The sequence below is a fragment of the Cetorhinus maximus genome, chromosome 21 (assembly GCF_964194155.1).
Source record: "Cetorhinus maximus chromosome 21, sCetMax3.hap1.1, whole genome shotgun sequence".
Lineage (NCBI taxonomy): Eukaryota > Metazoa > Chordata > Chondrichthyes > Lamniformes > Cetorhinidae > Cetorhinus > Cetorhinus maximus.
This window is the reverse complement of record NC_135899.1, coordinates 75,398,405-75,417,374: the sequence shown is the minus strand read 5'-3', so window position 1 is coordinate 75,417,374 and position 18,970 is coordinate 75,398,405. Positions and strand designations below refer to the sequence as shown.

The window sequence follows — 18,970 nt, the reverse complement described above, 5'->3', positions numbered from 1 at the left end:
AGGTGGGCTCCTTTGCAGTCCTCTCCCTCCACCCACCATCTGATTGTCCCTCCCCCACACAGGGAAATGGTGCCTGCAGCCTTTGCTATGGAGCCCTGGCAGGGATTAAAAACCATATGGTAATTTATTAAATTCCCTGCTCTGTATTTTGATGATGGAAAGATCAATCGAGACTGCAAAAATATTCATGAATGGGAGACATAGCAATAAGACTGCACTGTGACAGATTCCAGCACAACTCTCAATACTTCCGACAAGACAAAGAAAAATTATCACGGGAAACGCAAACGTCAACAGACTTAATTTGTTGCATTGTCTTGCCATACTGCTTCCCTGCAATAATTCCCTTTCAGCTCTCCCGGTGGCCTGGCGTGTACTGACAGCGCCCCGAGCAGCGCAGAGCTGTTTTTCAGCCCCGGTCTGAGTGAGCAGGCCTGTGTTGAGCTACATTTACAGTTAATGTTACGAGATGAAGTGCACCTGCGTTAGCCAGGGAGAAGCGGGGGGGGGGGACTCAGCCTGGGCTCCTGCTCCTGATTATAATGCAAGTGACACCCCCTTGCAAAGAATCAAGCTTGGCTGTGATTCTTCTGCAGCCGAATAGCCCTAAACACGCATGCGGGAGCTGCAGACTCCCTTCCAAAAAGATACGTCCCCAAATAATAATCAGGAGAGGAGGACGAGGGAGAAAATGTTGGGAAGTTGGGGAGGGGGTGGGGGGGGACAAATTGTCCCTAAAAAAAATAGTCTTACAAATGTTAAAGCTGAAACCGCATGAAAACGATTATTTTTTTTTTAGCTGATAGTTGATACTGGGAAGCAAGAGATACAGACACAACAGAAATGAAAAGAAAAGCACACTCAGGAGTTGAAAAAAGTCCCAGATTTCCCCACCCTGACGTGTTCCTGCGCGGCACAATGTTGCTTTAAATTGTAGCCAAGGCGAACCCACGTGATTGGGCGAAGCGTTTGATACAAAGTGACCCTGGAGCTGAAATTGACTCGACTGAACTCGCTGCTTGTAACTTTCACTCATTCAGTCTATGCCTCCACTGGTCTGGGCGAAACGCATTGTTGCTTATTTTTTTTTTATTAAAAAGCATTAGGATTTCTCAGGTCAGGATGCCGGAACAGATCAGCATCTCCGAGTTTGTGACTGAGACTTTGGAGGACATCAACTCGCCGATCACCTCCAACTTTACCTCGAAAATGATTAACTGCAGGAACACGGTGACTGCCCTGGAGGAGGTGGGTGTGCTCTGTTCAAAGTTGGGGGGCGGGGAAGTAACAACTCAAGTCTTTTAAGCAACAGGGTGTTATTTAGCTTCACCCCATTTCCAATTCTACTAATGTTCGCGATTCTTTGTGTACCAACAACGTGTGATTTTTCTTGAGTTTAGTTAGGAAACATTTTGGTTCTTCTTGTACTATGTCCCCCAGCATCTGCATCAGGTCGAAGAGGGGGGGAATCAGGGACAAAGATCTCTAGTAATCCGTCTCTGTAAAAAGCAGAAATGTTTTCTTGAGCAGGTGCCCGCCTCGGGAAACTTTGCAATGTTGCATTCGGGAATATAATGGCAGAGGGAGAAGGCGGAGTCGTGTCCGAAAGCTCTTGTTACAGTTTAACCGAGTGACTGTACTGCTGCCTTCCCCTAGAGAGCCTCCAGCAGATTAACAAGGCTGATCTCACCTTGTTTATAAACAGGAGCCAGAGGTGAAGTCATCTCGTTTGATGTTATCCTTTTGTTTTCGCCTCCTATGAATTTTCCGCGGCTTCTCTCACTTTCCTTGCGATACTGACTGACCGGGGTTTGGCTCTACGTGTGAGCGATACAGTGAGGCTAACTAACAATGGGGGTGGGGGGGCATCGCATCCCTGCGCTGCGCTCCCATCCTCTCACATGCCTGAGTCACTTGATAGGAGCAGGAAGGCTGTCTGGTTTCTTTCACACACTATCTCTCTCTCTCTCTCTCTCTTCAGAACAAGAGGAGACTATTCAGCCCCTCGAGCCAGTTCTGGCATCTAATTAGACCATGACTGACCTGTATCTTAACTCCACTCACCCGCCTTGGTTCCATATCCCTTAATAGTCATAAGACATAAACCATGAGACATAGGAGCAGAAATTAGGCCATTCGGCCCATCTTGCCTAACAAATCTCAATTTTAAAAGTTTCATTTGCTCAATAGTATTTTGGGGGACAGGGTTCCAAATTTCCTCTTGCCTTTGTCTGAAGAAATGCTTCCAGACATCACCCCTGAACAAAAACAGAAAATGCTGGGAAAACTCAGCAGGTCTGACAGCATCCGTGGCGAGGGAAAAACAAAGTTAACTTTTCGAGTCCGTACGATCCTTCTTCAGAGCCCCCGAACATCCTAGCTCCAGTTCTAAGGATGCCCCTTTATCTGGGCTTTCCTCCTTTCAAATCCTTGAATCATCATTTTAATAATATTGAAACTGGTTTTATTTCTTGCCCCGGTTCAGACCAGTCATGGAGCTCAGGATGAGTTGGTTCAGTTCCGCGCTGGGGCAGTGTCATTCCCAGTTGAGCTTTTTGGTGAAACCTGGACTATTCCGGGTATGATCGATGAATGGGATACTAGCCCATTGCCATGACCAGAGATCACAAGTTCAAATCCCACTCTCGGCAAGTTGCAAAACTGAATGTAATAAATCAGGGACTGTAGCTTGTGGCTGACACCAGAAAATGTTGCAAAAAACCCAACTGGTTCACTGAGGTCCTGCAAAGCAGGAAGCATGATGATTCTTACTGGACTGTGCTGGGGGAGGTCAAAGCATGGGGGCATAACCTTCAAATTAGAGATTGGCTTGTTCAGGGGCGATGTCTGAGAGTTAGGTCAGTCCTCTGTGGGCTTCAGTTTTCCTTCTTATTCCTGTGTTAGTGAAGGATAAGCTGTCATCAGTCTTTTCAGAAGCAGCACCACCAACTGATTCCCCCCAGGCTGTGTCTGATAACAGTCATTGTCTGTTTTGGTACTGAAATCAGCAAGATGCCAACTTTCATTCCCAGTTAGCTGAGCTCAGCCAGGTCAACAATTGGAATGGTTCCCTTGGCGAAATCAGCCGTGGGTTCCATTCTTAGCTAACTCTAAACTCCCTCCCTTAGCTAACTCCCCCCCGGAAGTGCATGCATAGTGGATGACCAAAATTGTGCTGAGCTCTAATGGTCACCATGGTGGAGTAACCGGTTAATACTCAGCTACCTAGATTTGCGCCTGAAAATTAGGGTACTGGATGAGATAGTGGAGAACTGCTCATATCTGCCAATCTTTATTCCAGCACAAGAAACATGGCGAGTTCAAGAGCAGAGAGAAGTGTAAAGCTACAAACACAAGTGCAGCATAAAAATATTGAGGATCTTCTGCTTGTGCACAATTTCTATTTACTTATTCTATTGTGAATTCCTGTGTCCACATTTTATAGTGGAAACTTCATATAAACTTGTCCAGATGTAGTTACAGTGCTCCCACCCCCCACACTTCTTTGTGGAGGTGCTGCAGTGCTGTCACTGGTGGGAAAGTGTAATTGCAGTGTGACATGTTTACATTATAAATTAGGTTGTAGGATTTTAAAATTGAAATCTTAAAAATAGGGGCCAAATGTATGGCTTTGAAATGATGATTGTATTAAATTTGGTCCAATTGCTGCAGCCCTCTGACCCCATATCATTTGAAGATCACACTTGGTGTTGACTCCCCGTGTGCAAGTTTGACTGGTACATAAATTGAATGGGGAGAGTAACTGTAGGGCTACAGTGTAAACTTAGTGTGAGTATGATATATGAATATGATGTGTTTGAGGTTCACTCCTAGGTTCTGTTATCTGACACCCTCTGTTAGTGTTTTGCCCCTGTTAAAGTATGGGAGCATCAATGGTTGTACATACTCCATAGTTGTTGCAGAAGTGGTTTTGCTTTGCACTTGGGTTTAGTCACTGTTGCAATGTAGGAGACACAGCAGCCAATTTGCACACAGAAAGCTCTCACGAACAGCAATATGATAGTGACCAGATAATTTGTTTTGGTGAAGGTTGGAGGGATAACTATTGGCCAGGGCGCCATCGAGAATTCCCCCTGCACTTCTTTGAAATAGCCATGTTACATACACCTGAGAGGGCAGAGGGGGACCTCGGCTTAATTTCTCATCTGAAAGACCACAGTGCTGTGCTGACAGTGCAGCACTTTGAGTAATGCACTGGGTGTGTCAGAGCCTATATTTTTGTACTCGTGTCTGTCAATACTGAAGTTGTTGTGTAAATTTGAGAGTCGGAGCTTGCCCTGTTTGTGGAGTGAAGCTTCCTGTGTGAAATGAAAACACTTTGCCCTTTCACTGAGGATTGTATTAAGAATACAGCCTAAACAAAGGAAAACGTTGATAACTATGTATGTTATGGGGGCGGGCTACAGGGCAGGAGCAGGATGACCTGCCCCCTGTGGTGTTCCCTTCCCTTGTGAAGAATGTGTCATATTCAGCCTGAAGCACCTAAGCCAATAAAACCTTAGTGACTGGGGATTGCCGAGGGCCAGGTTTGTCAAAATATGAATCATGTTGTGCCGAAATAGCCAGTCTGTGCTCTCCTGAAGGTGCTGCTGACTCGTGCTTGGGTATAGCTCCACTGGTGATCGGGAGCCTCTGCTAGTACCTCACCAAAGTGTTCGCTCTTCATGCGCCAACTGAGGTTGAGTGTGAGATTGGGCTCTTTGGCCACAAGGGGCACCACTGAGAAGCTTCATCATCTCCTGTCCGCACCTGAGGATGCAAATCTGCGCTTACAGGACAGCAACTGGGAGTGGGAGCTTTCTTCTTCCAACCCCATTTCCCCAGCCCAGGGGTTGTCAAGGCCAAAGTCCTGCCCTGCCCACTGTCCAGGCTAAGGTCTGACTCTCTATTTAGCAAATCATTCAAATGCCCATCTATTCATTTCCTTGATTTCTTCCCATTGCTTCCTGGTACAGGGTATCAACAAAATGAGTAAGTGTGGGAGGGCAGCAATAAATGGCGGAATAGGGGCTGGGCATCAGCAAATGTTTGAGGGGGGGAGAGAAAGAAAGTTGGCTCCCCAGACCATTCTCATGCACCTGCAATGAGCCAACCATAAGGTGCCATTAGTCACAGCCATGGGCAGATTGAATGCCAGCTGCTTCTCATTGTACTTGGCACAGTGAGATCAGGAAAGGAAGGGGAGGGGGAGGGTGGTGTGTGGGTAGAGAAAACCAAACCTGATAAATAGTGAATCACATCTGGGATTTTTTTAAAATTCAGCTCCCATGTTGGTTGGTGTGGTTTAGTGTGGAAGTGAGCCTTGAAAAAAACCTAGAATCCAGCCCTGGTCTGTGCCGAGTTCACCCTGTGCTGGGATCAGGGTTTGCCAGGCCTCCAGGAATGTCTTGGAGTCTCCAGGAATTGAAGATTAATCTCTGAGACTGTGCAGCAAGAAGCACCTGAGAAACAAATCAGAGGGTCATGGAGGTCATGTGATGAAACCTCCAGGAATAGACCCAAGAGAGTTGGTAATGCTGGTTCGGACACAACAATTGGCCTCAGTACCACTGAAGTGGGGAAGTTGGGGGCGGTGGGGGGAGAAATCAACCTGGATTCTTGTCCATGTTTGCGATGCAGTGATTCCTGCTCGATAGAGAGCATATGCACTGGGGTGCTGATGAGATTGGGCTTGGCTGTAGAGGGCCAGCTTAGTTCAGGTACGAAAGCATTTACAAGGTGTCCTTTATGACTTCAGGATGTTCGAAAGCGCTTTACAGATGACAATATTGGAGGAGACCTTCAACTTGAATGAGGGCTTTAGGGAGGAGGAGAAACTGCTTTGCGTTGGACCTCTCCGTTGAGGCTTCTCTTCAATGGGATTGTTACCATCCATTAAGACCCCATACTCCAGAATTCCCTCTCTAAGCCTCAACCTGCTGTTATGGTGCTCCTTAAAAACTTTCTCTTTGAGCAAGCATTTGGTCACTTGTCCTAATGGCCCCCTCTTTGGTTCAGTGATGATTTTTGTCTGATAATACTCATGTGGTATACCTTGGAAAGTTTTACTCTGTTAAAGATGCAATATAAATGCTGGTTAATGTTGATTTTAGTTGGATCTTTTGGGAGGGGCAGTGGAAATTAGCTAGAGTGCTCTTGCCTAGACAGTCGAGCAGTGACCTCAATGGTGCGAGCTGAGGAAAGATGGTTAGCACAGGGGAGAAGTGAGTCATAAATGTGTTTGGGAGGGAAAGGCTGAAAGAGGTCCCTTCATGTAGCCGAAATGCAAATGACATTCAGTTATGCAATTTTCCTTCATCTTGGGCCCACTTTTTCCAGATAAACAGTGGAATAAACCTCAGACACACCTGTCTCGTACATTTGAACAGAGCATGGCTGTTTGATTTCCAAATATTTAAAATCCCTGGTTATTCCAACTTGTGTATTAAAGCCCTGAAGTAATACGATTAGCATATTTAAAGGCTAACACCCAGAATATTCATGGAGAGAGGATTTGGGATGACACTGAACCCATCAAGACAGCTGAACTAATATCACAACAGGCTTTGGGAAGTTACTGCAGTTGTCATTTGTGGAGAAGTCTCAAACACCTTGCATTCCTATAGCGCCTTTCATGATCACCAGACGTGCATTTTAATGCCAAATACTTCACAACAAATGAAGTGTAGTCACTGTTGTAATGGAGGAAACACACAGCCAATTTACATACAGCAAGCTCCCAAAAATAGCAGTGATTTTGTTTTTTTAAAAGAAACTTGCATTTATATATAGCACTTCTCACAACCTCTGGATACCCCGAAACACTCGTTGCAACGTGGTGAAATGTAGTCACTATTTGTAATGTAGGAAATGATTAAATAATTTACTTTAATGATGTTGGTTGAGAGATGAATATTGGCCAGGACATTTGCTCTTCTTCAAAATAGTACTGTGGAATTTTTTTACGTCCCTCCCTTCAAAAAAATGGCAGCTGACAGTGCAGCACTCCCTCAGTACTGTGCTGGGAGTGTCCGCTTAGATTATGTGCTCAGTCCACAACCTTCTGACTCAAAGGTGAGAGTACTACCAACTGAGGCATGGCTGACACCAAATTGAATTAACAATGTAATTAATTACAACCTGGCTGAAAAAATACACAGCTAGAACAAAGTACCAATTGAGGTAATGTAATTAATTACTGCCCGCCAGTAGAGCAAGAACAAATATCAATAATGGGTCAAATCGTGCTGGAAAAATAATGGCTGTCTTAATGATGCATGCTGTTATTAACATGCAAATCATCCAGAAAATCCAGGGGTTGAGATATACTGTGAGTTGTGAGCCTACAGAACTTGCTGGTTGACCTCTCCTGCTCTGCTGTTAGTTCCATCAGTCTCGAGGTCCCCATTCCACTCACTGCTGTTTTCGGCAAAGTATATTCAAGCTGAAGGGTGCAGGAAAAAAGTCATAATGCTGTATGCCACAAGATTCTCCACTGCAGCAAGATTAGGTCTAATAAATTAAACTCTCTGGATGGCTCAGTGGGTGAGTGAGATGGCACCAGTGGCTAAAGGTTGCTGCTGGAGCAGTGGTGGGGACATTGCTCATTGCCTCAGCACCCCTCAACTTTGGGGAGGGGGCAAGCAAGGTAGGAACTTGCTTTATGATCCTGTGATTTCCACTGAGCAACATGGAAGCGAGTTGAAAGTAGGATTGTGCTTGAATCTGTTCTGTTGAAGGGTCACGAGGACTCGAAACGTCAACTCTTTTCTTCTTCGCCGAGGCTGCCAGACCTGCTGAGTTCTTCCAGGTAATTCTGTTTTTGTTTTATGATTTCCAGCGTCCGCAGTGGTTTTTTGTTTTTATCTTTGTGCTTGAATGTGATGGCTTCATTGGTTGGGCAGCCTGCCATCCAACCCCTCCCCCCTACCTCCCTCAAGACTTGCAGGTGGAGAAACAGGACTTGGGTGAGGTCATGGGATCAGCAACAGGCAGGGTCACGTTCTTCAAGAGGGAATAGGGAACCAATGGAACAATAAAAAAAGGAATTCATAGAAGCTCGTAGCACTGAAGGAAGCCAATGAGATCATCCTATCCTGTCTGGGCCAGCTCTTTGAGCTAAACAGTTAGCCTCGCAATCCTGCTCTTTCTCAGCTGCCCTGCAAAACTGCTACTTCAAACATTTGTCCAATTCCCTTTTGAAAGTTATTTTTGAATCTGCCCCCACCCAGCAGTCTGAACCAGATCATAACTTCAGCTGTGTAAATTTCCCCCCTTTTTCATCTCGCCTCTGGCTTTTTTTTTTTGCCAATTATCTTAAATCCATGTCTCCCTCATTACCAACCTGCTTATCAGTTGGAATGGTTTCTCATCATTTACTCTTTGCAAAATCAAGAAGCGTTTTGATCACTGCTACTAAACCTCCCCTTAGCCTTCTCTAATTTAAGGAGATCAATCCCAGCTTCTCTAGTCTCTCCAGATAGCTTTATATTTAAATGACTCCTTATGGAAACAGTCCCTCTATTTAAGAATTTTAGTCATATTTATGCTATGTAAGAAAGATCTAATCAATATTTGATTTTTATTCGCTTTGCCAGTTAGTTTTGTGTACCTAGATACTGCCTAACATTTTCCGCCAAACCTAATTCGGATTCCTTGTCTGCAAATTTACCACGCTCAAGTCTGATTCCACTGGCAAGCTGACGCTTTAAGAGACTTAACCACAAATGCACAAACATGTGAGGGATACAACTTTCCAAGTCTGGCTCCTCATGGTCTCCAAATCTGACCCAGTTTGTCATGTGCCATCCTTAAAGGGAAAAGATTAAAATAAATGGCCCCATTTATTTATGGATTTTGACACTCATCCTGAAAAGTCAATCCCAGAATTGCCTTGAAAGCTTTCATAGAATCAGAGAAATTTGCAGCGCAGAAGGAGGTAATTCAGCCCATCGTGGCTGTGCTGGCTCTTTGAAAGAGCAGTTGTGCTTAATTCCATATCCTCCTTTTTTGTCCATAATCCTGTTAAACTCTTCTTCCTCAAGTACTTGTCCAACTCTTTTGAAAAATTATTTGTGGCGTTAGCTTGCATCATCTTTCCAGGTAGTTTTTAGTTTTCAATGGTTGGAGGGTTGATAACCAGAGGACGTTGATTTAAAATGATTGGTTTCTGGTGAGATTATCTGACATCTAGGCAAGGAAATGAACCTTGGTTTGCCTCTGGAGGCACGGAATTTGCTTAACGTGTGATAAAGGCAGAGTCAGAGGTGGTTGAATGTACAGTTCCAAAGGATTTCCTGAGCAAACTGGACTGATTTTTTTTTTAAAGTCAATTTTTTTTCTCAATACATCTGTGTTCCATGACAGCAATTATTGAAGGTTTTCCATGTATTTGCATCAGCAGGAAATGCATTTAAATGAAATTGGAATGTTAAATGTTGGCAACTGTCTTCTAAAAGCATCTTTACCTCCCTCTGATAATAAATCAGTTTGAATAATTGGCAAAAAAGCCAGGGGGAATGAAGAAATTTTTTTTATGCAATGATTGGTCCTGACCTAGAATGCACTCCCTGAAAAAATGGTGGAAGCAGATGCAATATTCACTTTCAAAAGTAAATTGGATAAAAACTTGCAGAAGAAAAATTTGCGAGTTATAGGTAAAGAGTGGAGGAGCAGGACTACTTGGATAACTCTTTCAAAGAGCCAGCACAGACACGATGGAACGAGTGGCTTCTGTTGTATATTTTATATGCCTCAGAGCTATGCAGAGATGACACGTGTGCAACAGGTTTTATTCACAGTGCTTTAATTTGTCTGCTCCACGTTTACAGTTCTTTAACTTTTACAGTTTGTTTACTTTTCTGAGTCCATACCCAGGCTTAACCAATCAAGTACAGTAAATATTATTAGTAAACAGACTCTCATAATCAAACACAGAACGATTGAACACCACTATTTCATTCTTTGTTGTTTGTTTCTATGAATACACCCTGACCTAGGAATTGCCAGATTGGCTCAGTGACCATTCTTGTTTGTCAGGCCCAAAACATTGTTGAAAATAAAATATTTATGTTTAAAACATTCCCTCCTCTCTTCCTTGATATTCTTTATCCCCTACATGCCTTCATGGATGTTCCCCACATCCACTTCTCCACTCTTGCTTCTTCTTGGTGGTGATAGTGTAGTGGTATTGTTGCTGGACTAGTACTCCAGAGACCCAGGGTAATGCTCTGGGGACCCAGGTTTGAATCCTACCATGGCAGATGGTGGAATTTGAATTCAATAAAAATCTGGAATTAAAAGTCTTAACGATGACCATGTAATCATTGTTGATTGTTGTTAAAAACCCATCTGGTTCACTAATGTCCTTAAGTCAAGTCTTTACTTCCACCTCTAGTTTACAAGCTTTGAAGTCCCAACTTCGGCATTAACCATAACTGAATTTACCAGGACTTCTCCCGGCTGCCTTGCTGTTGTCCTGCACTTTTGAATGTGAGTCTTCGCTTCAATTTCCTTAGCTTGGATGCTGTAGCAATATTAGGAACCAGGAGAAGGCTGTTCAGCCTCTCGACCGTGCTCTGCCATCCATCGCATTCAAGTATATCATACTTGACCTACATCAGATCTCCGTCTTTAAAGCTCTAATTGTCCCCAGCATCTACAGCCTCTATGCCAGTGTTCCAAGTTCTAACAAACTGTGTGTGAGAAAAGTGTTTCCTGATTTCCCCCCTAAGTGGCCTAGCCCCAATTTTAAGATCATGTCCACCGTTTCTTTGTTTCCTCACCAGAGGAAATAGTTTCTCTTAGCTTTAGCCATTGCTCAGAAGATAGTATTCTTATCTCTTGTGTCAAAAGGTTTCAAGACTCACTCCAGAGACTTGAACTCCCAGTGCAGTGCTGAGGGAGTGCAGCATCATCAGAGGCGCTGACTTTCAGATGAGATGTTAAACTGAGGGCCCATCCATCTCCTCAGGTGGATGTGAAAGATCCCACAGCACTATTCAAAGAACAGGGGAATTTGCATAGGAACGTAAGACATAGCAGGCCATTCAGCCCATCGAGCCTGCTCCTGCATTCAGTTAGATCATGGCTGATCATCAACCTCAACGCCATTGTCCTGCTCTATTTCCATATCCCTTGATGTCATTAGTATCTAGAAATCTATTAATTTCTGTCTTGAACTTGCTCAATGATTGAGCTTCCACTGCCTTCTAAGGTAGAGAATTCCAAAAATTCACCAACCTCTGAGTGAAGAAATTTTTCCTCGTCTCAGTTTTAAATGGCCTGCCCCTTATCCTGAGACTGTGTCCCCTGGTTCTAGACTCACCAGGCAGGGGAAACATCCTATCTACATCTACCCTGTCATGCCCTGTAAGAATTTTGTAAGTTTCAATTAGATCACTTCTCATTCTTTGAAATTCTAGGGAATATAGGTCCAGTTTTCTCAATTCCTTCTCATAAAACAATCCCGCCATCTCAGGGATTAATCTGGTGAACCTGCATTGCACCCCCTCTATGGCAAGTATATCCTTCCTTGGATAATGAGCAATACTGCACACAATACTCCAGGTGAGGTCTCACCAAGGCTCTACACAATAAGAGCACGACATCTTTACTCCTGTATTCAAATCCCTTTACGATGAAGGCCAATGTACTATTTGCCTTCCTAATTGCTTGCTGCACCTGCATGCTAGCTTTTAGTGACTCATAAACAAGGACACCCAGGTCCCTTTGAACACCTGCATTTCCCAACCTCTCACCATTTAAGAACTATTCTGCCTTTGTTTTTTCTCTACCAAGGTAGATAGCTTCACACTTATTCACGTTATATACCATTTGTCATGTTCTTGTCAACTCACTTAACCTGTCCAAATCCTCTTGAAGGCTCCTTGCATCCTCCTCACACCTTACATTCCCACATAGTTCTGTGTCATCAGCAAATCTGGAAATATTACATTTGGTCCTCTCATCCAAATCATTTATATAGACTGTGAACAGTTGTGGCCCCAGTACTGATGATCCTTGCAGTACCCGACTAGTCACAGCCTGTCACCCTGAGAATGATCCATTCACTCCTGCTCTCTGTTTTCTGCCTGTTAACCAATTCTTAATCCATGCCGGTATTATTCCCAATTCCATGAGTTTGAAACAAAAACAGAAAATGCTAGAAAATCTCAGCAGGTCTAGCAGCACCTGTGGAGAGAGAAACAGATGTTAACGTTTCGAGTCCATTTGACCATTCTTCAGAGCTGAAGAGAAGTGGAAATGTGATTAAATTTTTACTGTTTAAGGTGGGGTGGGGCAGGTGGAACTGGATAGAAGGCCAACGATAGGTGGGGACAAAGGAGGGATTGACAAAGATGTCATGAACTAAAGAACAAAGGGGGTGTTAATTGTAGTGATTCATGCTAAAAAAAGGTTCTGATCATGACATAAAGGTAAGAAAGCAGAATGTGATAATAACAGAACAAGGGTAGCATTGTGTGAAAGAACAACATGGAGCAAGTAACAGATGGCTTTGGAGGGGATGGGATGGGGGGAGGGGGTGGTGGTGGTGGGGGAAAAAATGGTTAGAAAATGGGATAGAAAGGGGGATAAAAAAGGGCAAAACCACGGATAAATGAATAAAAATAAGTGGATTAAAAATAAAATGAATGTAGACAAAAGGGGATTTTAAAAAAGGGGGTGAGGATGGAGGAGAGAGTTCATGGTTTGAAGTTGTTGAACTCAATGTTAAGTCCAGAAGGCTGTAAAGTGCCTAGTCGGAAGATGAGGTGCTGTTCCTCCAGTTTGCGTTGAGCTTCACTGGAACATTGCAGCAGGCCAAGGACGGACATGTGGGCAAGAGAGCAGGGTGGAGTGTTGAAATTGCAAGCGACAGGGAGGTCTGGGTAATGCTTGCGGACAGACCGAAGGTGTTCTGCAAAGCGGTCACCCAGTCTGCGTTTGATCTCCCTGGTGTAGAGGAGGCCAATTTGGGAGCAGCGAATGCAGTAGACTAAATTGAAGGAGGTGCAAGTGAAGCACTGCTTCACCTGAAAGGAGTGTTTGGGCCCTTGGACGGTGAGGAGGGAGGAGGTAAAGGGGCAGGTGTTGCACTTCTGCGATTGCATGGGAAGGTGCCATGGGAAGGGGATGAGGTGTTGGGGGTGATGGAGGAGTGGACCAGGATGTCATGGAGGGACTGTTCCCTCCATGAATACTGACAGGAGTGGGGGAGGGGGGAGGGAATGAGGTGGGGGGAAGATGTGTTTGGTGGTGGCATCATGCTGGAGTTGGCGAAAATGGCGGAGGATGATCGTTTGTATGCGGAGGCTGGTGGGGTGAAAAGTGAGGACAAGGGGGATCCTATCATGGTTCTGGGAGGGAGAGGAAGGTGTGAGGGCAGAGGCGTGGGAGATGGGTCGGACAGGGCTGAGGGCCCTGTCAACCACAGTGAGGGGGAAACCTCGGTGAAGGAACAAGGAAGACATGTCAGAAGCGCCGTTTTGGAAAGTGGCATCATCGAACAGCTGTGATGGAAGTGAAGGAACTGAGAGAATGGGATGGAGTCCTTACAGGAAACAGGGTGTGAGGAGCTGCAGTCGAGGTAGCTGTGGGAGTCGGTGGGCTTGTAATGAATATTGGTGGACAGTCTACAACCAGAAATGGAGACGGCGAGGTCAAGGAAGGGAAGGGAAGTGTCGGAGATGGACCATGTGAAGGTGATAGAGGGGTGGAAATTGGAAGCAAAATTGATAAATTTTTCCAGGTCCAGACGAGAGCATGAAGCAGCACCGAAACAGTCATCGATGTACTGAAGAAAGAGTTGTGGGAAGGAGCCTGAGTAAGACTGGAACAAGGGATGTTCCACAAACCCCATAAAGAGACAGGCATAACTGAGACCCATGCAGATACCCATAGCCACACCTTTTTATTTGGAGGAAGTGAGACAAGTTTAAGGAGAAATTGTTCAGTGAGAGAACAAGTTCAGCGGTGGTGGGGTCATGGTACAGGGGGAGGTAGGAAGAAGTGTATGAGAGTATGTTCTATGTGTTCTAATTTTGTTTACTAACCTCCTCTGTGGGACCTTATCAAGAGCCTTCTGAAGATCCAAATACACCACATCCACTGGTTCTCCCTTATCTATGCTACAAGTAACATCCTCAAAAAAACCTCCAACCAGTTTGTCAAACATGATTCCCCTTTCATAAATCCACGTGAACTCTGCCCAATCATATCATTATTTTCTAAGTGTCTCATTACCTTCCTGGCAAATATTCATCACTCAAGCAACATCACTAAACATTGCTGTTTGTGGGAGTCTGCTGTATGCAAGTAGGCTGCTGTGATCCCTCTTGCAACTGTGACTACACTTCAAAAGTATTGGATTGGTTGTAAAGTGCTTTGGGGCAAAGAATGAGAAAAACGTTAGATAAATGCAAGTTCTTTTTTTATATATTAAGATTGTCCTGTTGAAGGATACAATCCTCTCTAAATTGAATACTGTACATGGACTCTGAGTGGGAAGTTGTGTCTTAATAGCACCTTAGAAAGTAACTAGTCCATTTTCTCCGTGGTAGAGTAGAGAGTAACTGGTCTATTTTCCCCATGGTAGAGTAGAGAGTAACTGGTCCATTTTCCCCGTGGTAGAGTACCCTGGAAAAAGTTTTGAACAAAATCAAGTCCTGATACACCTGCTTTACAGTAGCTGAGATCAGGCAGAGGGCAGTCTATACTCTTTCAAGTTATCAACAGTCACAGATTGCAACTCTTTGAGTACAATCACAGTTCTTGGTTTTCCGGGAGTGGGACATGAACCCACAACCCTCTAATTCAAAGGCGAGGGTGCTATGAACTGAGCCACAGCTGACACCTCTGAGGGCAGTCTATAGTGAACTGACTAGATCAACTACGAGCAGCCTTAATTGGCTTTGTATCTTTTGTAACTTCCAAACTAATGATTGTGGGACTATTAAGTGACGGGCATTATTGGGAATGTGACGATATGCCTGCATGTTTTCTACCTTTTCAAGTATTTTCTGTTCACTGAGGTTTATGTATGAACCCTTATGCTCAGATATTAAGGCAGATGTTACCCATTTTAAATGGGTTTAGTGTCTTGCCTGAAAAAGCGAGAGTGAGGAATGCAGCATGAGCTCTTATAACTGAGCTGCACTGATTGTAAAATAGCTAGCAGCTGCATCACTGCCTGGTGTGACAGTGAGCTACACAGAGAGAGGGTCAGGATTGTTTGAAACCCCTTCTGTGCTGAGCTTGGCAAACTCGGTTGGGGTGCTGGAACTGGCTATCACTGACCCCCCTCCCCCAGACAGGGAGGGGAATTCAGCAAGGGTTTCTGCACCTCCTTTGCTCCCCAGTGACTGGAGTGTGTATGTGTGTGTTTTCCTCTTGGCGGGGGAGGACAAGCCCGTATTGAATTCAGCTGTCAAGCCTCCTTGCTTGATTACTCATAGAAAGATGCAGCTCTGAAGGAGGCCATTCTGCCTGTGCCAGCTCTTGATAACTATCCAGTTAGCCTCACTCCCCTGTTCTTGCCCAGCAGATCTTTTTTTTTAAGTATTGAATCTGCTTTCACCAGCCTTTCCAGTGCATTCCAGATTGTAACAACTTGCTCTGTAATTTTTTTTTTCCCCCTGTCACCTCTCACTTGCTAATCATCTTAAATTTGTGTCCTCTGGCTACTGACCCTCCTACCAGTGGAAACAGTTTCTCTTTATTTACTCTATCAAAACCCTTCAAGAGTTTGAACACCTATCAAATAATCTTGCACATGAAGAAATTGTTATATGCACGATGCACTGAAGGACTGTTATTGCCCCGGGACTGTACTCTAACAATAATCAGAATTGAGGGAGGAGGATAAAATAGTAGCAGATTGTGCTACAAGAACAACAAATGCCTTTTTAAACTCGAAGTAACTATGAGACAAAGGGAGCTCTGTATTGTTTTGTTTAAATCTGGATGGACTCCAAGTTGATGCAATAGGCTGTTGCCAGTAATTCTTTATCTACGTGCAGTAAATAATAGGAGAATGTTGATTTGTCTGTTTGTTTTTGCAGTCATCTCCCCTTTGCTCCTGAAAGCACTCACTCACTGACTGCGTGTTTTGTGGACTCTGGTAGCCTCCCTAATACCTTCCTGATGCAGCCATTTCGTGTTTTAGCTGAGTCAGTGGGTATTTATTTGACCCCTGCCGAACCCTCAAGTGACCTCAGATGACAGGCATTCAGTAGGGATTGCTGGTTTTCAATCAGAATTATGAAACTTGGAAGAAATTTTCTTCTCCCATTGTTGGAGATATTAGAGACTTCCAACTCCACCCAACTGATGCCAACTAAAGGCTGCCATGACTTTACAACCAGATGTGTGGTAAGAAGGCATGAGAGGTGGCGAAAGGTAGTGCCAGGCATGGGAAGCAGGAGAGATGAGGGTTGAATAGTGAGGCCTAGGCTGGGGGCAAGGTGGGCTAGGGTGAGGGAAGGGGGTGAGAGAGGTGGTCCAGTCCTGTTTGAGTAATGCGTTCTCCCTCTGAGACCACTCTATCCCTTTTAGCAACATTAGTTTCTTGTTTAAAAACAGAAAATGCTGGGGAAAAAAAACTCAACAGATCTGGCAGCATTCATAGAAAGAGAAACAAGAGTTAACGTTTCGAGTCCGTAGGACTCTTCTTCAGTATGGTTCTCTGCACAGCTGCCAGACCTGCAGAAATTTTCCAGCATTTTGTAATTTGCTTTTATCTTAGTTTCTTGTTTGTTTAGCTTTCAATTATTGGGAGTTTAAGGGAAGATGTGCAGTCAACAAGAAGTGGGGAACATAGCAACTTTGAACATAGATTGACGTCTAGAGTTGAGCTTGAGGATATCCTATATGTAAATGATGCAAATATCTGCTTGATGTGTAAACCTGCTGTTGCTTACTTGCAAAGGGCACACTAAGGACAGAACTAAAATTCAAATAATTTTACAGAGCTCTTAGAATAATTGGCTTAAAGGCATTGGGGAAGGATGGTGAGAGAGATGCAGAGATGATGTGGGCCCTCAGGCAGTCATGGTGGGGGGATGGAGGTTTAGAGAGATTGAACATCCCATGGTGAAAAGGAGCCAATCAGGGTCAAGAAATTGGAAACTTGGGTGTTGGCAGTGTTGTCAATGTGAGGGCCATTGGCTTCTTCCTTGGCCTGAGGCCCAACCAATCCTCACCCTCCTCCACCTGGCTGAACTTGTTCTCACATTGAACAACTTCTCTTTCGACTTCGCTCGCTTCCTCCAGATAAAAGGTGTTGCCATGGTAACTTGAGTCCTAGCTATGCCTACCTTTTAATGAGATATGTGGAAGATCCTTTGTTCTACTCGTACTTTTGTCTCCTTCCTCATGTTTTTTTCCCATTACACTGACGCCTGTTATTGGTGCTGTTTCCTGCTTTCACCCTGAACTGGAAAATTTTGCCAACTTTACTTCCAATTTTCACCCTTCTCTCATCTTCACATTGTCCATCTCCAAATCTTCCCTTCTCTTTCTCAATTTCCCTGTCTCCTTTTCTAGGTATTGACCAAGTTTCACTAAAAGCCCGCTGACTCCCACAGCTAACTTGACTAAACCTCTTCCCACCTCGTTCCCTATAAGGGCCCTATCCACTCTGCCAATTTCTCTCTCACTATTGTATCTATTCTGATGATGCCGTCTTCCATACCAGCACTTCTGATATGCATTCTCCTTCATCCTGGTTGACATGGTCCTCGACTGTGTCTGTTCAATTTCCTGCTGTTCTCACTGCTTTTCCTTCCTCCCAGAACCACAGTAGAGTACCCCTTGTCCTTGCCTTCCATCCCACCAACCTTCACATTCAACAGATCATTTTTTGCCACCTCCAGGGTGATGCCATCACCAAATGAACCATCATTTTCCCTCCTCTTTCAGCATATAAAGAGACAATTCCCTTTGTGACACCTTGGCCCACTCCTCAATCACCCCCACCTTCTCTCATGGCACTTTCCTGTGCAAGTGCAGGAAATACAATAGTTTCCCTGTTACCTCCACCCTATTGTAGTAATTAGATTAGTTGTCCCTCCCTCCTGTCAATCAACCATAAGTCAATGCTATGGGAGCAGCTTCCAGTAGAAAGATTGTAACATGTGTCCTTGATAAAAGGTTAAGGTTACCTGCACTAAACCTGCTCCTCCCTCAAGTTATTCCATCCAGGGCCCCAAACACCCTTTCTGGGTGAAACAATTTGTACTTCTTTCGGAACTGCTCTGTCTTCTGTCTCCCGCATTGTTTCAGTTAATCTCGACATAAATTCGAGGAACAGCTTTACAGCCTTCTGGACTCAATATGGAGTTCAGCAAGCTCAGACCAAACCTCTACCCTTGTTTTGGGTAGCAGTCTTTGGTAATGATTTTGGTATTCCCATTTACACCTCTATATCTCCACACTGATTTACTTGTTCCAATACCATCTCCTTTTGCCTTGCACCATCATTCTTTTTGCAATTTCATTGCTCCTGCCTTTCTCATATCATTCCCCAGGTTAGTAGTACTCTCATCTCTGAATCACGAGGTTACGGGTTGAAGCCCCACTCCAGTAACTTGAGTACGAAATGCAGGCTGAAACTCCCATCTATTTTGGATGGGATGTTAAATTAAGGCCCTGTCAACACTCTTGGGCGGACATAAAATGTCCGAAAAGCCAGGGAAGCTCTGCCGAGTGTCCTGGCCAATGTTTATACCTTAAACAACATCACTAAAACAGATTATCTGGTCGTTTATCACACTGCTGTTCGTTGGACCTTGTTGCTGGTTGGACCTAAACTGGCTGGCATGTTTCCAATGTTACAACAGTGGCTGCACTTCAAAAGGGAGCTTCATTGGCTGTAAAGTCAAGTTTGGAATGGCCAAAGGTCATGAAAGGTGCTAACGAAATGGCACTTTTTTTTACCAATATGCTCAATCCGAGCAGGTGATTGATTGAT

At 44.3% G+C, this 18,970-nt stretch overlaps 1 protein-coding gene across 4 annotated transcripts in view; it reads left to right on the top strand.

The window, feature by feature from the left end:
• Positions 1-875: 875 nt before the first annotated feature.
• LOC144696002 (arf-GAP with SH3 domain, ANK repeat and PH domain-containing protein 2-like) overlaps positions 876-18,970 on the top strand; it is a 158,936-nt gene continuing 140,841 nt past the window's right edge. For all 4 annotated transcript variants that reach the window (XR_013580053.1, XR_013580054.1, XM_078567164.1 and 1 more), the window contains exon 1: positions 876-1,248. Coding sequence is in view for 2 of the 4 variants with exons in the window: in XM_078567164.1 (XP_078423290.1) it covers positions 1,123-1,248 (126 nt within the window). In the remaining 2 variants the exon portion in view is untranslated. The remainder of the gene's footprint in view (positions 1,249-18,970) is intronic.